The sequence below is a fragment of the Pezoporus flaviventris genome, unplaced genomic scaffold, assembly GCF_033815535.1.
Source record: "Pezoporus flaviventris isolate CSIRO_AGI_PZ_B2104156 unplaced genomic scaffold, CSIRO_AGI_Pfla_v1 ptg000066l, whole genome shotgun sequence".
Lineage (NCBI taxonomy): Eukaryota > Metazoa > Chordata > Aves > Psittaciformes > Psittacidae > Pezoporus > Pezoporus flaviventris.
In genome coordinates, this window is record NW_026892614.1 from 1,662,953 (window position 1) to 1,685,269 (window position 22,317).

At 38.5% G+C, this 22,317-nt stretch overlaps 1 protein-coding gene across 1 annotated transcript in view; it reads left to right on the plus strand.

The window, feature by feature from the left end:
* Positions 1–20,876, plus strand: part of KCNK5 (potassium two pore domain channel subfamily K member 5) — a 33,110-nt gene extending 12,234 nt beyond the window's left edge. Inside the window, exons 2-5 of the mRNA XM_061470907.1 lie at positions 13,854–13,965; positions 15,404–15,570; positions 16,690–16,858; positions 17,645–20,876. Of these exons, the coding sequence (XP_061326891.1) occupies positions 13,854–13,965; positions 15,404–15,570; positions 16,690–16,858; positions 17,645–18,465 (1,269 nt within the window). The 3' untranslated portion in view covers positions 18,466–20,876. The remainder of the gene's footprint in view (positions 1–13,853; positions 13,966–15,403; positions 15,571–16,689; positions 16,859–17,644) is intronic.
* Positions 20,877–22,317: the final 1,441 nt, after the last annotated feature.

The window sequence follows — 22,317 nt, forward strand, 5'->3', positions numbered from 1 at the left end:
AGCAATGCTGGCTTGGCCTCAGCTTGCCTTGGTAAGGAAAAAAGACCATGTGAATAGGTCCAACCTTATTTGGGCTGAACAACCTTTTGCATCCTTATTTTTGAATTTGCTGTGTGAAAACTGAAGCCTCAACCTGGGACATTCCTTTCAGTAGAGGTAGTTTGGGAGAGCAATGGGGAGTTTCCAGAAGGATGGAGGAAACAGGCAAAACACTGAATTTGTTGCAGACCATGAAATCAATAAATATTATCCAAATCCCAGCTGGGCACAGGGCAGCAGGTTTCCACAAACACACATGAACACAATGTGAAGACTTAAGTATCTTTCATCAGAAAATTTCTCAAACTGCCCATTTTTTAAATGCGTTTTTTTGTAAAATAGAGGTTTATGATGGATAACTGCAAGGATAAATGTAAGACTTGCCTTGCTTTTTACAAAATGAGCAAAGACCTGCCCTTCTTCATTCCCCTGCCCCCTCAGTTATGTAGTATTTCTGATGCAGTCCTTGATTAGCATTCTGTTTCTTTTATTAGCTGGAATATTTTCATGCAAAATTTGCTTAATCCAAAGGGATAGCTCTTGTGTGATGTTTGTAACTGTAGCCATCTATAAACCATTCAGTAGAATGGCTCGTTGTGCAAGTAATAAGTGCACATAACCATTACAAAATCACAATTTGTACTTCTGTTAAACATGGCCTTAAGGTGAGACTTCCCAAAATCAGTTAGGGCAACATGTCCACTTGTAGAACCACTAGTGTACTCAGCAAAGGAAATGACATGTGTTTTATGATACTTGAGCCTTTTTTCAAAGACATTTAAAGCTCTTGTTAAAGGTCTTCCAGAAAAAATATAAATCAAGCTGGTGCTGCTAAAGTTTTGGTGTTCTATTTATCAGTACAGTTGTGTCTTTCCAAGTAATTTGTTTTACTCTCTAGCATTTATCTTTCACCTACTCTGCATTGTGCCAGTTGTTGAGGAAGAACTGCAAGCCTTTGAATGGTGCCACAGAAAGGTGGAACTGTTTACTCTTTCTCACAGCTTCTGTCTGAAGAACTTCATCTTACTAAGAGGATTTCACTGTAGGACAATAATATGCTCCCCAGTGCATTATAATTTTAATAAGGATTTCGGATCAAAAGATCTTGCCTGTAATACCATGTTCTAGAAATATTTACATTAAACTGGACCAATCAGTGTTTAGCTGGATGTTGGTTTAGACAGGGAAGTTTCTCTACACTACCATGCTGAATGCTTTGTTTAAAAACTATTGCATAGGTAGAGAACCTGTTTATATTACATATGAATGCTTTGTTTAAAAACTATTGCATAGGTAGAGAACCTATTTATATAAAAACTATTGCATAGGTAGAGAACCTGTCATGTTTGTGGTCTTGTGTTGTAGTTTCTGATAATAGTATAGAAAAAAGCAATCACTGGTTTTATTTTTGCAGTACAAATTACTTTGACTGACCCATAAGGGTTGTCTTATTTTTCTAGCCCTTGTTTGTCTCTGTTCCCATTTCTGGAAGGGAGATGACCAGAATTGTAGAACTAGTGCTCGCTAATTTTCACCAGTGCCTTGCAGAAATGATAGCAAGGCATCAGGAAAGACATTTCCAGCATCTAGCTGTTCCTTCAAGTTCTTCCCCTTTTGTTTTTATTTATGTGCTTCTGTTGTTGAATTGCCAAAACTGTGTGACTGGAGTGATGAGATGTAATGAAGGAAAAAAAGTATTCCCCTTGCATTTACTGCTGTTATGATAGCATTTTATGTCATTAAATGGAAAAGGAGAGGCAGAATAAATGGCAGTGGGTGACTAAGACATCTTAAAGCTGACTTTAAAAATATCCAATTATTGAAACATATTTCTTCATTAAGATATGTTTACTTGAAACTAAAGCAGTAATGATTTAGTCTACACTTGGCCAAGACTGTTTACAGGCTTCTCAAATCAGCTGAGCAATAAATGCTTGAAAAAGGTGTTTTTACGTTGAAATCTTGTCAAGGTCTGTAATATGACTAGATTTACAGGGTGCTCAAGTGGGTAATATATAAAGGTCAACTGCCATCTTTGCCATGAATGCCAACAAATGACTTCAAAAGATTTGGCCATTGTGCCAACTGATCGCTCTGTCATTACTTTTTCTTTAAGCTTACAGCACTTCCGGGGCTTATCACAACCCATGTGCTACCTCAATAGAACTTTATCTTCTCTAAATAAAAATTAATGCCAAAACCTATATTACTTTCAAGGGTAATGAGGTCCAGTTTCAAGATATAGAAGTTCTGGAACTCTCCTCTGAACTTCAGGCTAATTGAAGGAGAAATTCAGTTCATAGTATAGGCTGAAGGAGGAAATTCCAGAAACTAGATACATTTTAAGCTGTATTTTGTTAGTCTGCTCTCTCTTGTGGAAGGATATAATTGAACTAAGTCAGATGGTTTTCCAGTTTTCTTCTACAGGCAGGCATTTTCTGTTGTTAAATCAACACCCTTTCCTGGAATGACTGCTTTTCCATTAATTTTCTGATACTGTGGAAGCTGGGAGGGTTGAGTGGTACATTTGTTCCCTACCTGCTTGTTTGTGGAGATAATTCTCTGGTCATGTCAATGGTGATTATTTCCCAGGTTATTTTCCATTAAGTTTAAAACTCTCAGTCCTTGTTATCCTTGTCAAGGAATAACCCCTCCTCCAACAACAATAACAAAATAACCAACAACCAAACCACAGACAAAAAGCCCCAAACCTAAACACTACCCTTTCCACTCCAGCCAAAACCCCCCACCAAAATCAACACACACACAAAGAGTGCATTTGCATCTCGGGAAATATCATATCCTCTTAATTAGGTTTATTACTCGGCTGTAATTTTCCATGCAAAATTAAAAGATATCAGTACATTTTGTGAAGCTTGTGTGTTGGGAATGAAGAGCTGATGGTGATGGTTGCCAGTGCTGATTGCGCAGGTAATCTTCTTACAGTATGTTACAGCAATACTGTTTCTCCAAGTAGAAGAACCCTAAAGACTTGCTGTAGCTAGGGTACAGTTCATTGCAGTGATCAGCATTTGCATCTATATGAACTAAAATGGCCAGCAGATTTAATGCCTGGTTTAAATTGGGGGTGGGAGGCCATGGGGAGGAAGAAGAGAAGAATATTCAATACATCTAATTCTAGCACTGTAGAACTGCCCAAGATATTTATCCTTACTTCTTCTGAATCCTGTTTCATCCTGCTCATACTTTGTCTCATTTCAATCAGCTTTCTAAGCAGGGAATAGCTGGCACAATTATTTACCTTCTGTATTTCCAAAAATAATGTGGAATTAATTTAACTGTAGACTCACAAACTGTTTCCACTGGACTGTGTCCTGAGGCCTCCTGACTCATAAATATTAGCCACAATTAAATTTTTTTCAGATTCAAGCAAGTACAAAGATGGTTCTTTACATCTCCTCTAAATTCATGATTTATTGCATGGCCTTCAGATAACAAGCTAAATCCAGGCTAGAGCATATATCTTCTAATTTTGCATTTAAAAACCTTTCTCCCCTGTCTTGTCTCTGACTGATGAGAGATATTCTGATTAATAAAATGAGATTGTGCTTGAAGAGCATGATTTGTCTTGCGCAGTATGGGTTAATTAACAGATGCCTTTCTAAAGGATCATTTAGTCTGGTTAAACTATAATCGAAAGACAAGAAAACAGATGAACACTGAAGACTGGAATAACAAGCCTTCCTATTTGCGACAAATGTGAATTCTCTACGCTCATTCTTTTTGCCAACTAGGAAGCATGTACAGTAAGAGACTTTTCTGGCAAGAAAATATGTTTGTGCCTCTAGTACTGTCTTTAGCAGTTCTAGTTTGTTTTGAGATATTTCTGTGTTATTTCTCAGTTCTGAGCACCTAAATAAACTTCAGATGAAGCTTCCTCTGAATTGCACTATAATAGCAAATATTTTCCAGTGTCAAAGTATGTATGTAAGATGTTGAATGCTTTCTATTCCCTTTTCAAGCTTAGTCATGTTCTTCGAAGGACACACAAAAGTTTTTTTCACAGAACAGTGATGTATTTAGTCAAGGGTCTTCCCTCTGCAGAAGACCACTTCTCCGTTTCCCTGTGTTTGGTAGTATTTTGTATGTCTGTGTTTAGTGCTGTAATCTTCAGGTGTTCTTACTAGACAGCTTCTTCTGCTTTCCTGGCTAATCAGTAAATTAATCAATAGCTCTAATCCTTGGCTTTCTTCATAGTATGTACTTAATTACTTTAATTGGAATCTGGTTTCAAAGTCCAGTACAAGATGATGTATCCCAGTCTGTGCTTTTTCCACCTAATAAAACTAGCAAGGCTGCTAAATAAATAAATAAATAAATTTTTAAAAAAGCTAAGAACGCTGAAATCTAGCAATGGGAATGTCCCCCAAAAAAATAATAAAATAAAAATACTTAAAAAACAATAAAGAATTGTGACAAAATGGTCTAATTAAGAAATCAACACCAAGATGCATGTAAAAAGCCCTTTGGGTGTGCTGTATTTCCAATTAATAGAGCCAAATGATGTCTGGTTTGTTGTCCAGTTATGTAGCAAAACTATGCAAAATGAAACTCAGGCATGTATTTACGTGCATTCTTTAAATATCAAGCTTAGATGTAGGGACAGCCCTGTGTGAATTTGCATGTGCTGGAGGCTCTATTAGGTAAGAAAAGGCTCTATTAGGTAAACTTAAATGGAGGTCCAAATTGCTGACAAACCAAAGTTAAGCATAATGAATGGAAAACAGTAGAGTATTTTGGTTCTATAATTCATTTATGCATTGAGAAGTGCTGTTGCATGAATAGAATGAAACACTGAGAGGTTGCCTGAGTGAATGAAGAATCAACAATATTAGCTAAACTTCCTCTGTAGAGCAAGCTTGATCTTGTTTTATAATCCTTTGGATAAAATGTGATATTGGCAGTGCATTTGACCTGTATATGGTACTTTTTTTTTTTTTTTTTGACACTAAGTTACTGGTGAATCATTTAAAGTCATTTTTTGCAAATTTAAATAACTTTATTCTCATAGAAAAAAAAAGAAAGGAACACTGATACGTTGAAGCAATTAAAAAGAAGAGTTGACTATAACTTTAAGAATTCTCATTTTCTGTGAAGACTGGAAAACTGACAAGATAACATTCTATCTGCTGGATCAGTAGGAGTATAAAAATACCATCTCATTCTGGGTTAAATCTTGTTATTGCTGGGGAAAAAAAACAAAAACAAAAAACAACCCTCCAATGGATTATGTAAATCCAATTTTGCCAGGACTCTTTTTTTTTTTTTTCCCCGAGTGGGAATTTTTAGAAGTTTGCCCTTTGGTAGGAATTGTATTTTATGACTTAATTGTTGACTGAAAACTTCAAAATACTGTTTTTTTTTTTTTTTTGCGATAACACATTGCATTTATAAAATGGTTGGTTGTGACAGCAAGGGGAAAAATTGTCCCGTGCTATTTGTAGTTGATCTATGTAGGAATGTAAACACTGGGACTAACACTTGCTTTCCAGGCTTTTATTTTGATTTTTGTCCTAGTCCAACTGATAGATATGGGGGAAGGAATCTTGTGTATCTGTATTGATCTCTCTAGATTTTGGGATAATATTCATGTATGCTTTTGGTTAGGTTTATTATTTACCTCTGTCAACACCAAGCATGAAGCTTGTGGGTTTTATTCTTTTAGAAGTGAAAGTAATATTCCCTCAATGACTACTTCCTATTTTTTGCCTCAGTTTCAACTTTGGTCTTGTGGTAGGTGGCTATTGGCCGTAACCTCTTTGTGCTACTAGAAACAAGCTCTTTCTGCCTCAGATTTTACAATTGTTAAAATAGACTATGGAATTTCTGGTATTAGTGAGTGTCTTGGAGAACCAGCAACACTTAGTGTAGGTTAGCTGTGAAGAAATGCTATGCACAGCAGTTGTATTAACTGCAGATTCACTCCTATATACTCAGCTGATCCAGAATTAGACTTGTGTAGTTAGCCTCTTTAATAAATGTGGAATTTATGAAATCCCACCATCCTTCGCTAATGCAGGTGCTGCTGACTCACATCCTGCACCTCTTGCCCCAACCACCTTCCAACTCGACTCTCTGCATAGGTCAGTAAAGGACAGAAAAACTTTCACAGGTTAGCAAGACACAAGGGTGTTGCCTGTTAGACTGAGACAATGTGGTTCACTTGTCTTATTTTTCTTTCTACAAAAAAGGTCGCAAACCATTCCCACAGAAGTGAAGTAGGAAATCCAGGGCTCAGCTAAAAGATTTCTTTTTACATCTGGCATAGTTCTTGTCCTGACAAACATGAAATTCATATTGCGAACACAGATAATGATGAGAGGGAAATGAAAGGTCAGCTATCCTTCGTCCTGCTGGTTAGCGTAGTCCTGCAGAGACTGTCAAATGGCTAAGGCAGCCTGACAGGCTTGTTCATTTGGCCCTGCATCATAGCCCTGTTGGTATGCCAGTGAGTTTGAGTCCAAGTGAGCAATCAGAATAAGCCTGTCATTACACTAGAGATGGGGGTGAAGAGAGTCGGGTACTACAAGTGTATGTTTTTCTGGTGACTTTGAGCTGCTCTGGAGGGGTGGATAGTTACCAACATCCTTCCCTGAGAAGATATTGAGCTAATGACATACCAAATGTGCCAGGTGCCAAGTGGCTAAGTGGCTGTCAGAAATACGCTCCCAAGTAGAGTGCTGCTGTTTTGTATTCCGGGCTGTGTTTACTTGTATTCTGATCCTCAAAGGATTCCGCCCCCCCCCCCGAAGTGATGAACTTCAATTTCTCTGTGCATAGACATGTGTATAGCAGCCCTCCTAAGGATGGCATTGATATTTCTGCTGTCTTGATGAAATGATTTAACCTAATGTATTCTCTCATTTTTTTTCAGCACTGCCACGTTGTGCCTCTGGCTACCAAAGTGAGCATTGTGGCATGGCAAGATTTTCTTAGCAGCTGTTTTTGGAAGTGAAGACTGAGAACAGAAGTGAAATATTTCAGTCTCAAAAACATATAGGTTAATATGAAAGTTTTGGAGAACTCAAACAGAAAAATTTAATAAATTATTATGTGTATATGCTCATATCTAGACATGAAAAGTAAGGGGAGAGGAGGGAGGTTCTGCTCATTGGTAAAACTATTAGTTGCATAGTTGGCTTCTGTTTCCCTTTTCTTACCCAAATTCTAAACTGCCAAGATATTCTAGTGAGGAAAATATTTTCTCTGATGGGCAGTATCCTGTGTTCAGTCAGCACACATCAGGGGTGCAGAGGGAAGGCAGTTGGCTTTAAATTTATCTTTTTTTCCCTAAGCAGTAGATCATGGCATTTGTTATTATATTAAATATGTATTTGTTGCTTAACAACTAGACACACAATTTTACTCAAGAGATGAGTTATTACAACTGTCAGCCAGGATTAATATATTCCTAGTTTGAATCTGCTACTTTTGACCTAGCTATAAAGTATTTACAAATTCAGACTGCCTGTGAAAGAGCTTCTGCTGCTTGTAACATACAAGCAGATGTCAAAGTGCAATATGCCAACAGGGCAGGAAATTTCTGGCCATGGCCACTGGGTTGACTGGTTGTTCTGTCAATCTAGCTGTGACCACCTACAGACTTATTCCTTCAGAAGCAGTACTGAGAATTCTCTTTATTTATACGTCATCCTAAGACAATATTACAAAGTTCTGCTGACCTACATAATGCACATAGAACTTTGTAATGCATATCTGGCCTGGGAGTCTTAACTCAATTTTTTTATTACTGGAAAGACAAACATTAACAATTAAATATGTGTTGGTTGCATTTAAAAATCTGATTATTATGAACAGCTGAACACTACTGTAGCTTTATAACTGGAGCCAGAAAACCCAGTTAACTGCAGAAAATAGGACAAGTAGGAGAGTGTGTAGTTTGTATGTCACGGATTTTTTTTAAGTTATTATTTTTAAAGTAACATAGGAGCTACTTTAAGCCTTCTCTTGATTTTAAAATCCAGAAAAAATGCCCATACAGCTTCTTATACCACTTAACCTATTTGTTTTGCTCTGCTGCTGCTGGCTTTGTTTAAAATCAGCCCAAAGGTGATTATCAGTATAGAGTTTGATTTGATAATTATAATTTTAAACCTTATTATCCTGTACAACCTATTGTGATTGATTAAGTTGCCAGTGTTACATGTACCCATAATTAGATAACTACTGCACAGTTTTCCAATTTCTTCAAATTGTATTAAAAGATCTGGGTGCCAGTGTGAAAAGAGATTTCTGTGGGAGCTTTATTCCTTGTAAGAAGGTCTCTAAAGTACTTGGTAGATTTGTAATTCTCAGTGTTTTTTCTGTGCATTGCATCTTTACATTTTCAATAAAATAACTTGAGAAAGAAGCAAAATTAGTCTATGTTCCTTCAGATTCAGAAGTGGGGATAAAGCCAAGGAGTCCTGAAAGGATACATCAGTTATTGCTTTTGGATGAAGCAGCCAGTTGTGATTGTCCTTTATGTATCTGGTGATTATCCTGAGAGTAGAATGAAAGCCACTGGTTCTGATTTCAGGCTTAATAAATAGTTCAATTACATCTCCTTTCTTATGGAGAAGCACTTAGTGTTTGTGAAACAGTATTGCTCATACCACTGGGAGAAGCTTAAAACTGCCCTTAGACTTATGTGTCAGATCTCCACGGAATGCTTTGAGTAACATGGGAAGCTTCAGCCTCTTCAAAAGAGACCTGGCACTGAGCAATATGTCTTCTTGTTTGCAGTAGGGTGCCTGTGGGGCAGGACTTGTTGCTGTAGTTTATATAGCCTCTTTATTGTCTCATGTCTTTAGTCTGGCTTATCTATTTGGCCGTAAGTACCCCAGAAGTCAGTTTCCTTTCCTATTGCTCATTGTTATCAGACCCTGCTAACCCTTATTAATGTGTCTAGGATTTCATGCCAAATATGAAATTATTCCTGCTTAATATGCAAAACATGTGTCACAACTTTCTTGCGGTCCTTAACTCTTAAAATAAAACGACTGTGTATGAATTGATGTACCAGCACATGCTGGAAAGAGCTTTACAGAAAATGACCTGGGTTCTTCTGGATATCAAGTTGAACATGAGCCAACAATGTGCCCTTGCGGCAAAGGTGGCTAAAGGTATCCTGGGCTGCATTAGGCAAAGCATTGCCAGCCCATCAAGGAAGGTGATCCTTCCCCTCTACTGGTGAAGTCACACCTGGAGTACTGTGTCAAGTTCTGCACTCCCCAGTACAAGAGAGACATGGAACACACTGGAGAGAGTCCACCAAAGAGTCACTAAGGTGATCAAGGGAGTGGAGGGTGTACCAGTCTTCTTATGAGGAATGGCTGAGAAATCTGGGTCTGTTCAGCCTGGAGAAGAAAAGGCTCAGGAAGATCTCATCAATCTATATAAATATATATAAATACATTTAGTATACATATAAATCTATATAAAGGGAGAGTGTAAAATAATAGTTTTCTTCTTTTCCTGAGGAGAGCCTTGTGCATTTGTTCATGCTTACAGAAGTAGAATGTTCTGTCCCATTTTTCCTCCTTCTGATGGGCAAGAAGCCAAACTAAAATGATATATTGAACATACCTAGTTATGATATGCTTCGAGGCATATGACTGCCTAGAGGCAGTTTCCAATGTGCTTGTTCTTAGTTTTGCACCCTTGCATTACTTCTAAGGGCTAAAAGTCATTCTGTTGTCAACCATTTTACCGTGCAGTGGTATTGGTCAAATTTTAAACCTAACCATCCTTCCTGCTAAAACCAAGACAAGGACAGTTGAAATGGGTCTGCAAGCTTTTCAGCCACCATAGAGGTGGCATAAATGAATTAATATGTGGTTTCCCAGTTTGGGAAAACCGTGCTGCTATTCTGGCCTTACCTCCAGCAGAAAATGCAGAAGTAGAATAAAGAGCTGTAGGAATATGCACGTAATACTTATGAGTCAAGGCTTCCCCTTGCTATTTTTAAATTTGTTTTGGGAACTTTTGAGCCCTGTTATTACTTACTTATAGGGAGGCATGCAAATGGCATGTGCCCTAAGCACCCGAGAGAACCTCCTCTCCTTTAACCAAGAACAACTAGTTCTTGTGATAGGTCATAAACCTTGAATGAACCTGCTCATCAGAGGGTTAATAAAGATGTCCCCAAGACCAGAAAATACAAGGCTTTATTGGAGCAGTGCTGGGGTTTGTCTGTGGGGAAGTACCTGAAAATGGAGCAAATTGCTTATGATCAAATAGGATGCTTCTTTCAGTGTCATAAGAAGATGCATTAGTTTTATGTGTGTGTCTTATATCTCCCTCTGTGATTGCAAGTCTGTTTACTTTCAGCAATAACTTCAGGGGCTCTAGATCTTCTTTTTCTTTTTCCTTTGCCAAAGTGCAGAATTGGAGTGGTGAGGAGTAAGGGAGAAGAGGGGGCTTGATCCCTGTGAGGCAAAAGTTGTCTGAAAATATAGTCCTGCTTTATCAGTACAAAATGTCATGGGGGGGGGGGGGGCAGGGCAGGGCTGAAGCAATGCATAAATTCCTAGTTAACTGTTTTCAGCTTTTGAATATGGGCATATTTGAAAAGGTATTTTCTAAATGACATGCATCAGGATACTAAGAACATTTGCACCATGAATTCTCTTCTTCCTCTCCTTCCATGCCCCTATTTTCTCAACCAGAGGTGATTTAGAGGATGATCAGGGGACTGGAGCAGCTCCCATATGAAGATGGGCTGAGAAACTTGGGGCCTATTCAGACTGGAGAAGAGAAGGCTGTGTGGAGACCTCATAGCAGCCTTTCAGTATCTGAAAGGGGGCTATAGGATGCTGGGGATGGACTATTCATCAGTGACAGGACAAGGGGTAATGGGTTGAAACTTAAACAAGGGAAGTCTAGATTGGATATAAGGAAGAAATTCTTTACTGTTAGGGTGGTGAGGCACTGGAATGGGCTGGCCAAGGAAGTTGTGAATGCTCCATCCCTGGCAGTGTTCAAGGCCAGGTTGGACAGAGCCTTGGGTGACATGGTTTAGTGTGAGGTGTCCCTGCCTGTGGCAGGGGGGTTGGAACTAGATGATCTTAAGGTCCTTTCCAACCCTAGCTATTCTATGATTCTAACTTTTCTGCAGTTTAGGTTTGCCAGCACAGGCAACTTGGGGCAGTCTGTATCCTGGCATATGAAAATAAAGGCATATCTGACATTGCCTGCTTGGAAAACAAATGCGTATTTCCCACTGCGCCAAAGCTATCTAAAGCATGTTTTGTGACCATCTTTATTCCTGCAACTGGTATGCATATAGTGCATCCAGGCTTATTGTAGTCATAAGGTAACTTAAAATACTAGACTGCAGATCACAGATGTTTGTGTGCTAATAGCAGATACCTGTGTGTAAATAGGGACAGGAAGAGGGTGGCAGCTTTGGCTGGAGAGTATGTGATTCTCTATATGAAGTGTTTTTGTAACACAGATACGTGGCTGTCTCTCACCCCAAAATGTTAACTGCCTGGGTATGAAGGGCAGCTCTGTGCTGCAGTCCAGCAGCTTCTTCCTCTTGCGTCTGAGCCCCCTTCATGCCTCCGGACCTGGTGGATTTTAGTGTAAGTGTACATACCGGGAAGTAATGCTCAGAATGAAGGTGGAGTATTGCAATGAAATAACAGCACAGTGATAATGGAAACGGATACTTCAGTGCCTGTCTTATGAGATCAGTTGCTTTGTGAGGAAGGAATAATAAAAAAATATCCAAGTGTGCTTATTGAGTGGAAAATGACTGGAGAACTGGTGTTTGATATAACATTTAACACAGTATTGCATTAAATTCTGGTCAGCATCAGAAGTCAAGGCATCTTTTCAGGGATAATAGATCACAGATTGTACCTGTCAGGTACTTTGAGTGTCCTTTGGGACTTCTAGTAAGTTCATCTGCAGACCCTAGCAGAAACGGATGAAGTTACTTTGATTGATCTCTACTTAGACGAACTCTTGTGATCCATTGTACCTGCCTCAAATATTTTTTTTGGTGGTGTTGTGTATTTACTTGCCTGCTCTCAAGCTGCCCATTGTAGGGCTACTTCTCATTTCAGCAACTACTTACTTAGGACAAATGACTGCCTTGGTGAGTACTCTATCCTTTTCTATCCAGAGCCTGTAGGCTATGGAAAGGTACTGCATGAAGTTTACCAGGAGAAAAATCTAGCTTTGAACCTTCAGTTACTTTCAGTGCTTCTCCTTTTATCTTCTGCTTGTGTGTTGAAAGTGCATTTTTAATTAAATTGTTTGCATCTTGTATATGCACAATACATTTACTTTGAGGGTATTTTTATTACAGCAGCAGTGTGGTGATATATAATAAGTCTCAAGAATAATTAAAACCTGTGTTAACTTGTGTATGTTTTCCATAGTGATTGAACTTTGTGTTGAGTCTCTGCTGGGTCCAAGATCAGATCTTAATCAAGTAGGAAGGAAGGAAGGGATGATAAGAGAAGGAACAGTTGGTTGTAGGACCTCTGAAGTTCTTACCAGTTTAGCAGAAACTTCACCTGTCATGTTTACTAAAAAATGTATATTGTCTCCAATTTTAGGTATTTAGCTAAAGATAGTTTTTCCAGCACTTACTGAGGGAAGTTGGATAATGTTATGAATCAACTTTAGGAAATATCATCACCTCTCCTGTATATGGATGTAGCCTCAGAGTTTTGTTCAGGCAGTCTTGGTTTATACTGGAGGTAAAAAAGCAGAGTAACCTGAGAAGGCTTTAACTGCATCACAATGTTAACAGACCTTAGGAGAGAACATGATAAATCATTTGTCTCTTTTACTTCAGGGAAGCAGAAATACATGTCGGAGTCAGCAAGGTACATGATTTTGATCTGAAACTTTGACTCTCTGTACTGAGTAGTCATTAATTTTTCTTTTAAATCAAAGAGATTTCTGCAGTCTAAGTCTGGAAAGGTAGGGAAGGCTGTGGGTCTTCCAAGTCCCTTTCTACAAAAGATGAAGATGGTTAATAATGCTTGAGCACTTGAAGACCTGAAAAGACGTTAAAAAAAAATTGACTTGCTGAATCTGGAAATGCCAGTAACTATACTTGCTTCCCCAAAACATTGTAATCAAATGGTTTACATTCATCATGGCATACTAGGGTTCAAAGATGGGATAAAAAAAGGGGCCTGATTCAAGGGCAATGATTGTCGTCCTGTTGCACGAAATACTGTGGAAAAGTCTTAATTTTTCTGTCTTTGCTGAGAACTGGAGATTCACAGTGGCTTGTAGATGGTTTGACTTTACCAAAGACAGCAGGTGAATTAACATTAATCATGCTAGCTTTGCTAAGGATTCTGTGATGTCCTGCTCATACCCAAATCAAGCTGGGGCATGTAACAGTGTTTTGAAATTGATAGTAGTTCTGATGAAGTCCCTAATATTAAACGAAATTCAAGAACTGCACTTGTAGTTAAATGCTAGTTCAGTCTGGAGGAGTGTGTTTTGTCTCTGGAAGAGTTCCATTTGGGTTAAACTGGTAAATCAAGTAACATCTTACCTAATTAAACCCCTGTATTTGAATGCCATAGCACCTGCACTACTTTTTCTTAGGTGAAGCAAGTTTTAATTTTTCATTGCATTATTGTTAGCAAATATACTAGGCTAGCATTCACAAAGAACTTCAGTGATTATTTTGAAAGTATGAACAATGGTGGAAAACCTGAGAGGGACAGACAATTTTTTTTTTTAATTTTTTTTTTTTTTTTTTGAGGCTGCTAGGATTTTCCTAGATTGACTGACTATAAAGAGTTTTCTTGCAGGTTGTGTCAAATGCTGCTGGACAGGGAGTTGCCATCACTGGGAACAACACTTTTAACAACTGGAATTGGCCTAATGCTGTTATCTTTGCTGCTACTGTGATCACTACAATTGGTAAGTATTTATTATGTCAACTTCCCTAACTAGTTTTCTATCTGCTCTAGTTTGTGTATACTCTCCCATTTATGTGCCAAGCTAGCCACTGAATAAAGTCCCCATGGCTGGAGCTGCCTAGAGTATGTGTTCACCTGCAGGTTCATAGAGGAAAAAAACTCAGAGGAACTCTCTCCATGGGTATGTAGAAATGTGTGCTTTTCCAATAAGGAATGGATTCAAGGTGGTGTTGGGGAAGACTGGTGTCATTCCAATTCCCTTAATTCATGCACTTAGATTTCCAAATCATTACATCCCCAAATGAAAGCATTACAAAGCATTCCATTAAACTACTACTTGAAGCATGTGCGTATGAGGTGTTTGTATAGCTGTACTGTTACTCAGGTGCATCCTTTTAAGCTACTGAAGTGTTCTTGGTCTGCAGGACAATTTAGACTTTGTATCTATCAAAGAAAACAAAGTGTAACAAGTGTTCTCCTCTAAATTCCACTACTGATTGGTGCTTGTAAAACCCTCTGCACTGAAGGACTTCTTCCTCCTTTGATATGCAGATTTTTCAGAGCTCAACATCATCACCCTTCTGCTTTTACAGAAGAATATTTCCTACATGGTATTGCTGCACCCAGCAAGGGTGTACACCTACAGTACAAAAAAATCCCCCAGGAATGCAAAATAACCAGAAAAGGCTGGAGGTGTATAGAAATGGAAGTCTTACTGTTAAACCATATACAGTACTGTGGTTTTCTTTATTATTTGAAACTTGTAATACCTAGCTTATAGTATAATTTATGGCAAAAGCTTGAAGTCAGAAAACACCCATAAATAAGAAAGCTTTGGCAGACGTTCAGAAAATAGGCTGCTGATTTAGAGTTTGAGTTTGTCTCTTTTGGATTCTGTGACCAGCAAAGACCTAAATTCAGTTGAAATATCTTTCTATGTCACAGCTCACCATGCACTTAAAACTCTCAAACCCTTACCCTGGAAAAGTACCAGGTCACAGGTTAAATGTGCAAAGTGAATCTTTCATGTAGAACCTAGCTTCAGGATGAGTTTTGAGGTTTTCTTCTTTAAATTTGAATCAGTCAAGCTCTTAACAGTGCTGATTAAGGTTGGACAATCATATTAGAAGTTTTGAGATGAGCTTTGTATCGTATTTATCTCATATTGCAAAGAGCAAAGATGCATAAAATCTAGGAAGCATTTAAAATGCAGTAATACTCTCAGCTTGCATTAATGGAAGATATGTTTGCTAGAGTAGAATTGGAAGGCATCCAAATTCAGAAGATCAACAGCTGGAGTCAACTAAAGCTCTTATAGATGGTGAAGTAGGGAGCGTCTGATACAGCAGAAGCCCACGCAATGTTATTTTGTGCATAGGTAGAATTGCCTTGAATTCTCTGCAACAAGAACAGACCGTGCACAAACTTATCTCTCTTAGGTTACGGAAATGTTTCTCCAAAGACACCCTCTGGGCGTCTCTTCTGCATATTTTATGGGCTTTTTGGAGTTCCTCTCTGCTTGACATGGATCAGTGCTTTGGGGAAGTTCTTTGGAGGACGTGCCAAGAGGCTGGGCCAGTTTCTGACAAAAAGAGGAGTAAGCCTGGTAAGGAAGGCCTTTGCTTGTTTACCCTTGTGCTGTGTATTTTTGATGTATGAATTAAGCTTACACTTCTTAACTTGCTTGCTAATCTTAGTAAATGAACACTTGCACAAATGCGTATTTTCCCAAATGGTGTTACATATAAACAACTGAAAATGGGATTTGGTCTGATAAGTTAGTTCTGCAAGAAATTTTAACAAAATAAGATATTGCAGAAACCTTTGATACTAGATATAGATCTTGTAGCTTCTATGGAAACATGTATCTCCTTACATTAGTAACTTGCAGGACAAACATAGGTAAGGCTCCACTTCACAGGTATTTCGTGAAAGTTCCCCTGGCACAGAAATAAGCTGTCCTGCTTTGTTCCCACATGCTTCTATGCTAGTATGAGAACTTTCTGTGTAGTGAAATATCTGGAAAATAATGTTTTGTTATGAGTTACTGGCTTCTTGTTTTTTTTTTGTGGCTTTTTGTTGTTCTTTTGGTGGTGTCTTGGATGTGACTGTCTGACTTCCCCATCCTCCCTCCCTTTCCCCCACTAATAAGTACATTCTAACTCTGCGTGGAGATGCAAGTCAATGCAGGGCCATAGTGCCTGAACAGCTATGAGACTGGTTTAGGTCCTGGTTTCAGAAACGAAGCAAGAACACTACATTCTTTGTTCAGCACCTGAGGAGAAATTACTGAAAAAGATGGTGAAATGCATCCTTTTCTGGTGAAAGTACAGAAAGGATGGTGAGTGCAGCTTTGTGCAGAGGTTGCGTGAGTGGCAAAGGGTAGGAGACATAAATAGGAGAGAAGCATCTTAAAAACTTCTGAACTTCTGCTCAAATGAATAAAGGGAAAATCAGAGGTACTGACTGCTTTTTAGACTAGAGTGCTATGTCTGTATCCCATGCCTATTTATAAAATATCAGGAACTCCTTAAGCTTTTCAAGAATGTGAAGGAAATAATCCTATTTGAGCAAGTAGTTATAATAATAGTGAGTCCTGCGTAAGGGAGAAAACCCCTTTTTGTCAGTTTTTGTCAGATGATGCTTGATGCCATGGATGGGAAAAGAAAATCTGGCGATCTTTCCCTGACTTCTTATTTTCCCTTTTTTTTTTTTTTTTTTCCAGAGGAAAGCTCAAATTACATGCACAGCTATTTTCATTGTTTGGGGTGTCTTGGTCCATCTGGTTATTCCTCCCTTTGTCTTTATGGTAACTGAAGGATGGGATTACATTGAAGGCCTCTATTTCTCATTCATCACCATCACCACCATAGGATTTGGAGATTTTGTTGCTGGTCAGTAATTATATTTTATGTGTTATTTCACTACGTACATATAGTGTAGCAATTCTGTTGCCAAACTCTAATTAGAAAAGGTGCTTTCCCAAAACATTTTGCTGAATAGAAGGTCCAATTAATGCCACGTACTGATCTAGTGGACTGAATCTTGGCTCTTCAATCTTTGTTTAGATACTTAATGCCTTTATTGGGCTAAGTCTGGAGTTCACAACAATAGGCGCCCCAGGTCCCTATTTCAGACAAGGACCTATCCTAGCCACCATGATAGTTAAGCACCTTTGAATGGGATCCAGTTTACTAAGCAGATTGCATAAGTACTGGGCAATGCTCTCTGCAGCTGTCTAGAACTAGTAACAGGAAATGTTAAGTATGCTGGTATCTCCCTCCTGAATCCACTGTAGTGGTAAGGGCTTTGGAGATGGTCCTTGTAATATGAATCCTTTTCTTACGGAAGGTACTTATATCCATACCACAGTGGCAAGGAGAAGGCTTATAATTTTCAAACAGGGAAAAAGTTCATTTTCATAGTTTACAAAGGGAGGATAAATATTCTGCCATTTTGTTTTAGTCCAGTGGCCAGAATACACACAGCCAGGAAGTGGAAAACCCGGGACCAATTTTTTCTTTCAGAAGGGTTTCAGAACCCTGTTTACCACCTCTCAGAGCAGTGTTCAAACAAGGCTCTGTTAGTGTAGAAAGGAGTAGTTCTCAGGGTCATAGCTTCAAAGGTTTATCAGCTGTGAGTCCTCTTTCAGTAATGTTCTTGTTTTCAATTCTTTGTAGGTGTAAATCCAGATGCAAACTATCACGCCCTTTACAGATATTTTGTGGAGTTATGGATCTATCTGGGACTAGCTTGGCTTTCACTATTTGTTAACTGGAAGGTCAGTATGTTTGTGGAAGTCCATAAAGCAATCAAGAAACGGAGGAAAAAAAGGAAAGAGTCATTTGACAGCCATCCTCGGTCTAAAAAACCCCTTCAAATGGGTACCTCAAAGGATGTCAACATTTTCAGCTTCCTTTCAAAGAAGGAAGAGACCTACAATGATCTTATTAAACAAATTGGGAAGAAAGCCCTGAAAACAAGCAATGACAAAATTATTAAAGTAGAAAATTCCAAACAAAATATGCAGAATGCCAGTATAGATGCCCAGGTGACTTACACAAAGACAGAGTCATTTGAGTATGATGAGGCTTCCCTGGACATTCAAAATGGTCATGTACTGAGACCCATGCATGATAAACGTATTGGAGACAGTCCTCTAGAAGGAACCATGTTTGTAAACCAGCTGGACAGGATTAGTGAAGAAGAAGGTGAAGTATGGGATTCCAGAGACTATCGACCCTTAATATTTGAAAATGCCAATATAACATTTGTAAATGAAGACGATGATGAAGAGGACGATATCTCTGATGATGAGGAAACCTCAAAATCCTCCATGGATGATAATCTTGCAGAGGAATCTGAAACTGCAAAAAAACTGGTAAAATTCCCATCCTCTGATGAATCTACCTTTACCAATAATGAGCTAGAACTTTCTGTGCCTTACGAACAACTGATGAATGAATATAATACAGTAAGCAACGTGAAGGCTGCAACGTGAAGCATTTTTGACAATGGTTTTCTGAAAGTGGTCAGTGCTTATTGAAAAAAATTAATGGAACAAGGAGAAAAGCATGTTTTTGCAGCTTCTCCTGTCTCTTTGGAAACAAATGCAAGTTCCAAACTAATAAGCTCCAGTGTCCTTTTCCCATCCTAAGTTGATTTCTGAGCCAGTCAGCTTTGCTTATCTGAAAAACTTGTAAAATAACAGTTGAATTTGGAGTTCTGCTTCTTCTTGGGATTTTATGGTTCTTGAACAAGGTAGAAAAGAAAAGACTAGTTAATACACTGGACCTGCTCTACGTTTATGCATTTCATTGAGGAAGTAGTTTGGGAGTGTAACTGTACTGTTGCAAGGAGACTGTTCCAGGCATCAAATGTGTTCGGTTACTCCATTAGCCTTTCAACTCTGAAAACCTAGATTTGAATCCTGCTTTGATCACAAATGAAAACTAGGTGTTTGCTTTCCCCCCCAACCCTCCCAAGTTTCCCACTGTTAAGTTGTTACCACAAATAAAATGGTGCAACCACTAGTTGTACTTAATGAGAAACTTCAGATGAAATACCAGGACACAGATCTGAGCTGAGGTATGCTGGCAGACTGAGAAGAAAGCTTCTGAAACATCTGTCTAGAATATGTCAGTGTTTGTCAAATTATAGTGAACTGTAATTTCATAAATAAAATATTAAAATTAAAAATTCCAAAGGAGTGGATTGAGAAGGAGCCTTCTAACACAGAAGAATCACCTGGGATGAAGCTCACCAATTGGGCTGCTAAACAGCGTATCAGCCCTAGAACAGTTAACAAGTAAAGTGACTGGAAGACCTATTGATCAAAGCATGTATGAGCATATGCAGGATGCAATGAACTTTTTTAATGTGTAAGTGTCCTTCCACTGTCCATTTCCTAGAGGAAATACTTGAATGAACCTTATATATTATCTATGTACAGGTGAAGTTGTATTGACCCTGTTTTGAGGACAAAATCACATTGGGAGGCACAGATATCTCCAAATGCCCTAATGCCTATCAGAAGGGACCTGTAGCGCTGCTGCTGATCTGTGCAGTGCGATAGTCAGTATTCTTTTGTGTTTCCTCCCTTCCTCCCTGCCTTGGTACTTCACACTAGACTTGAATGACAGATGATTTTTTTTGAAACAGTTGATTACACTTTGCTTATTTGCTTTGTTTCAAAGTTGCATATACAATGGTTATTCTATTCCACTTTCAAGAAGGTTGGGCAATGCCAAATCTTTGAAAAACTGAGAGGTGATCTAGTGACTTAAGGCCATAAGGCAGTTTTTGAAAGGAACTTTGACTCTAAGCTCCTGAAAGTATTATTTTTTGGCTTGGAGATGGGCTTTGAGAAGGAAGTATGTCTCTTTATAACACTTCTGCCCAAATTGTTTTGGCTAGAAAGAAAATTATACCATGGCTTTATTTTTGTTTTTCCATATCTATGTATTGACCCCGACAACTCTTTCAAATGAGGCTCTTGATTACATGTTGGCAAAAGGTACTGTACTGACTTCAGTTGTATCCAGTATACTTGGAACAGAAAATAGCCAAGACCTTTGAACCTTAATATGTTAAGTTCTGTTGTTCTGTTTTACAGTATTTAAGTCATTCTAGTATGTCCAAAAGTTTCTGAAGTTCAGCGAACAGTTAAAAGTTCTCATTCTCATTTTCAGAATGCTGGCAGACTCGCTAGCTTTGTAAGAAGAGCTTATGGAATCTTGCAATGCTAATCTTGAATTACTAGCTATTTCTAATAACTGCAAATATTGGCTGCAGCTTCAGTTGCTAGCCTCCTCAAAAGAAGGGGGAGAAGGACATATGGGAAACTGACACTCTGGTTGGACAGCCTGTTGATGGGGAAGATTTGAAGTCATTTACTGTGAAACAAGGGACTGTCTTTACCAGTCATCTTTTCAGAATTTTTCATGTATATAATATTTTTTCTTTCAAACAGAAGTTGAACACTAGGCCACCTCTGTTATAATGGCAAAAATGTGGAGTCAACGTCATTGGATTTGGTACTTAATCTGTATTTTATGATAATATCACTGAACAAAGATTATAATTTGAAATTAAATTTTATTATATTACTGCTATTTGAAGCAGGGGTGGCTGGATGAATTTGGTTTGTATCTGACAGGAAAGAGGGAGAGGCCACACTGAGAAGATTCTGTTTTATTTCTAAAAGACACCCACACCCCTATCATTTAAAAATTACTCCCAAGCCCTTCAAGTGTTTCTGTATAACTGAAGGATTGTGGTTAACAGCTTGTAACTGTAAGAAATGGTAGGTAAGACTACATGCATTATACACATGATACTTGTGTAGCAAGTCCAGCCCTCTCTTTTTTTTTTTTTTAAAAAGTATACATTAACTTCAGAGAAAATGAGAAAGCACTCCATATAGTTTTTGTTGTTCTCCAACTTGTCTTCCATTACTGATGCAAAGATCAAAAGTTTAGGCACAGTTAGAAAGCTACAAGACAGTGAGGAGAGGATTGCTGAAAGTACATGAAATGGATAAGCATTCTCCATTCTCCATAAAAAAAATAAAACCTCTCTTTAATACAGAAATAATACAACCCAGACACTTGGCTGGGCTGCTTTGACTGGGAGAGGATGTTGCACACTGCAACCCAGACTCTGCATTCTCTGTAGCAAAGGGCACTTGTATGCCAGAGCTGAGAATGGATGGGATCTGTTTCATATTATCAAGTTAGATGTGGTTCTCTGGCCTTTCCCAGTGTAGTCAGCATAAACTCTAAGTCTGCATAGTAAGTATCATGGGATTTAAAGTAATAGTTTAAATTTATTAAAACAAAGTACAATATTCCCGCTTTTTTGGGAAACATGATCACACCTCACAAAACTGTTCTCAAGACATCCCACCATGTGCCTTAATGTAATCCTAACACTGGGAAAAAAATTCCTCTTTACACAGGGGCCATCACAATTGGTCTCGTTAAGCCCAACTTGTTTTCAGTGTTTCGGAGGGTTTAGTTGGTGCATAGCTTTCACACTGGTTCTCTCCAAGAAGTTGAACCATTCCAGATTATGGTGCCATCTCAGATTTGCCGAAGTGCTAAGCAAGACAGCTTTTTGCCTGCCTGTCTTCCATATCTTGAGAAAACCAGCTGCCTGGTGGATCCAAATTAATGTCTTTCTGCCTTCAGATTTATATGTTCTGAAGTGAGTTAGAGGGATATCCAGGCTGGATTCTGAGTTGTTCAGCCCCAAAAGTGCCTGTGAGTGAATTCCCCCATGCTACTTGGTAAAGTCTTTTAGTTATTTCAATTACCTGGTCCATCTGGAAACATTTTCTTCAGATGCCATGTAAGATTTTGTTTGGTTAACTGATAATGTTAACAGCTGTCTTAAAGCTATGGAATTGGTTTTATAGCTGAGACACATCTCCTCCCGGAAAGAGGGGAAAGGGGATTTTTAAAAAAGAAGGTGGGGAAAAAAAAAAAAGTATAATCCCTAAACCTAAAAGCACATATAAGGAAGGGAGTGAATAGAAGTGGAAACTCTTCTTTCTAGCTATTGCCTACAAGTAGATTGCATTTTCAGTCACATCATGTGAAGCGTGGGTCTGCTTTCACAATATAAACGTACTCACATTGCCAAGATGAGCCAGTGCTTTAAAAAAAAAAAAAAAGTTGAAATTTGACAACAAAAATCTGTCCCTACAAAAGCCCTCTTAAGTGTTATGTGCTATAGACTGCGACCCCATCCGTCTTTACTTCATTGTGGCAATTCTTGATTGTCTTCTGCTATTGAAGCTTATTATTACCAGGGGGGCATAATTTTCAGATGCGTATCTCACATCAGGCAG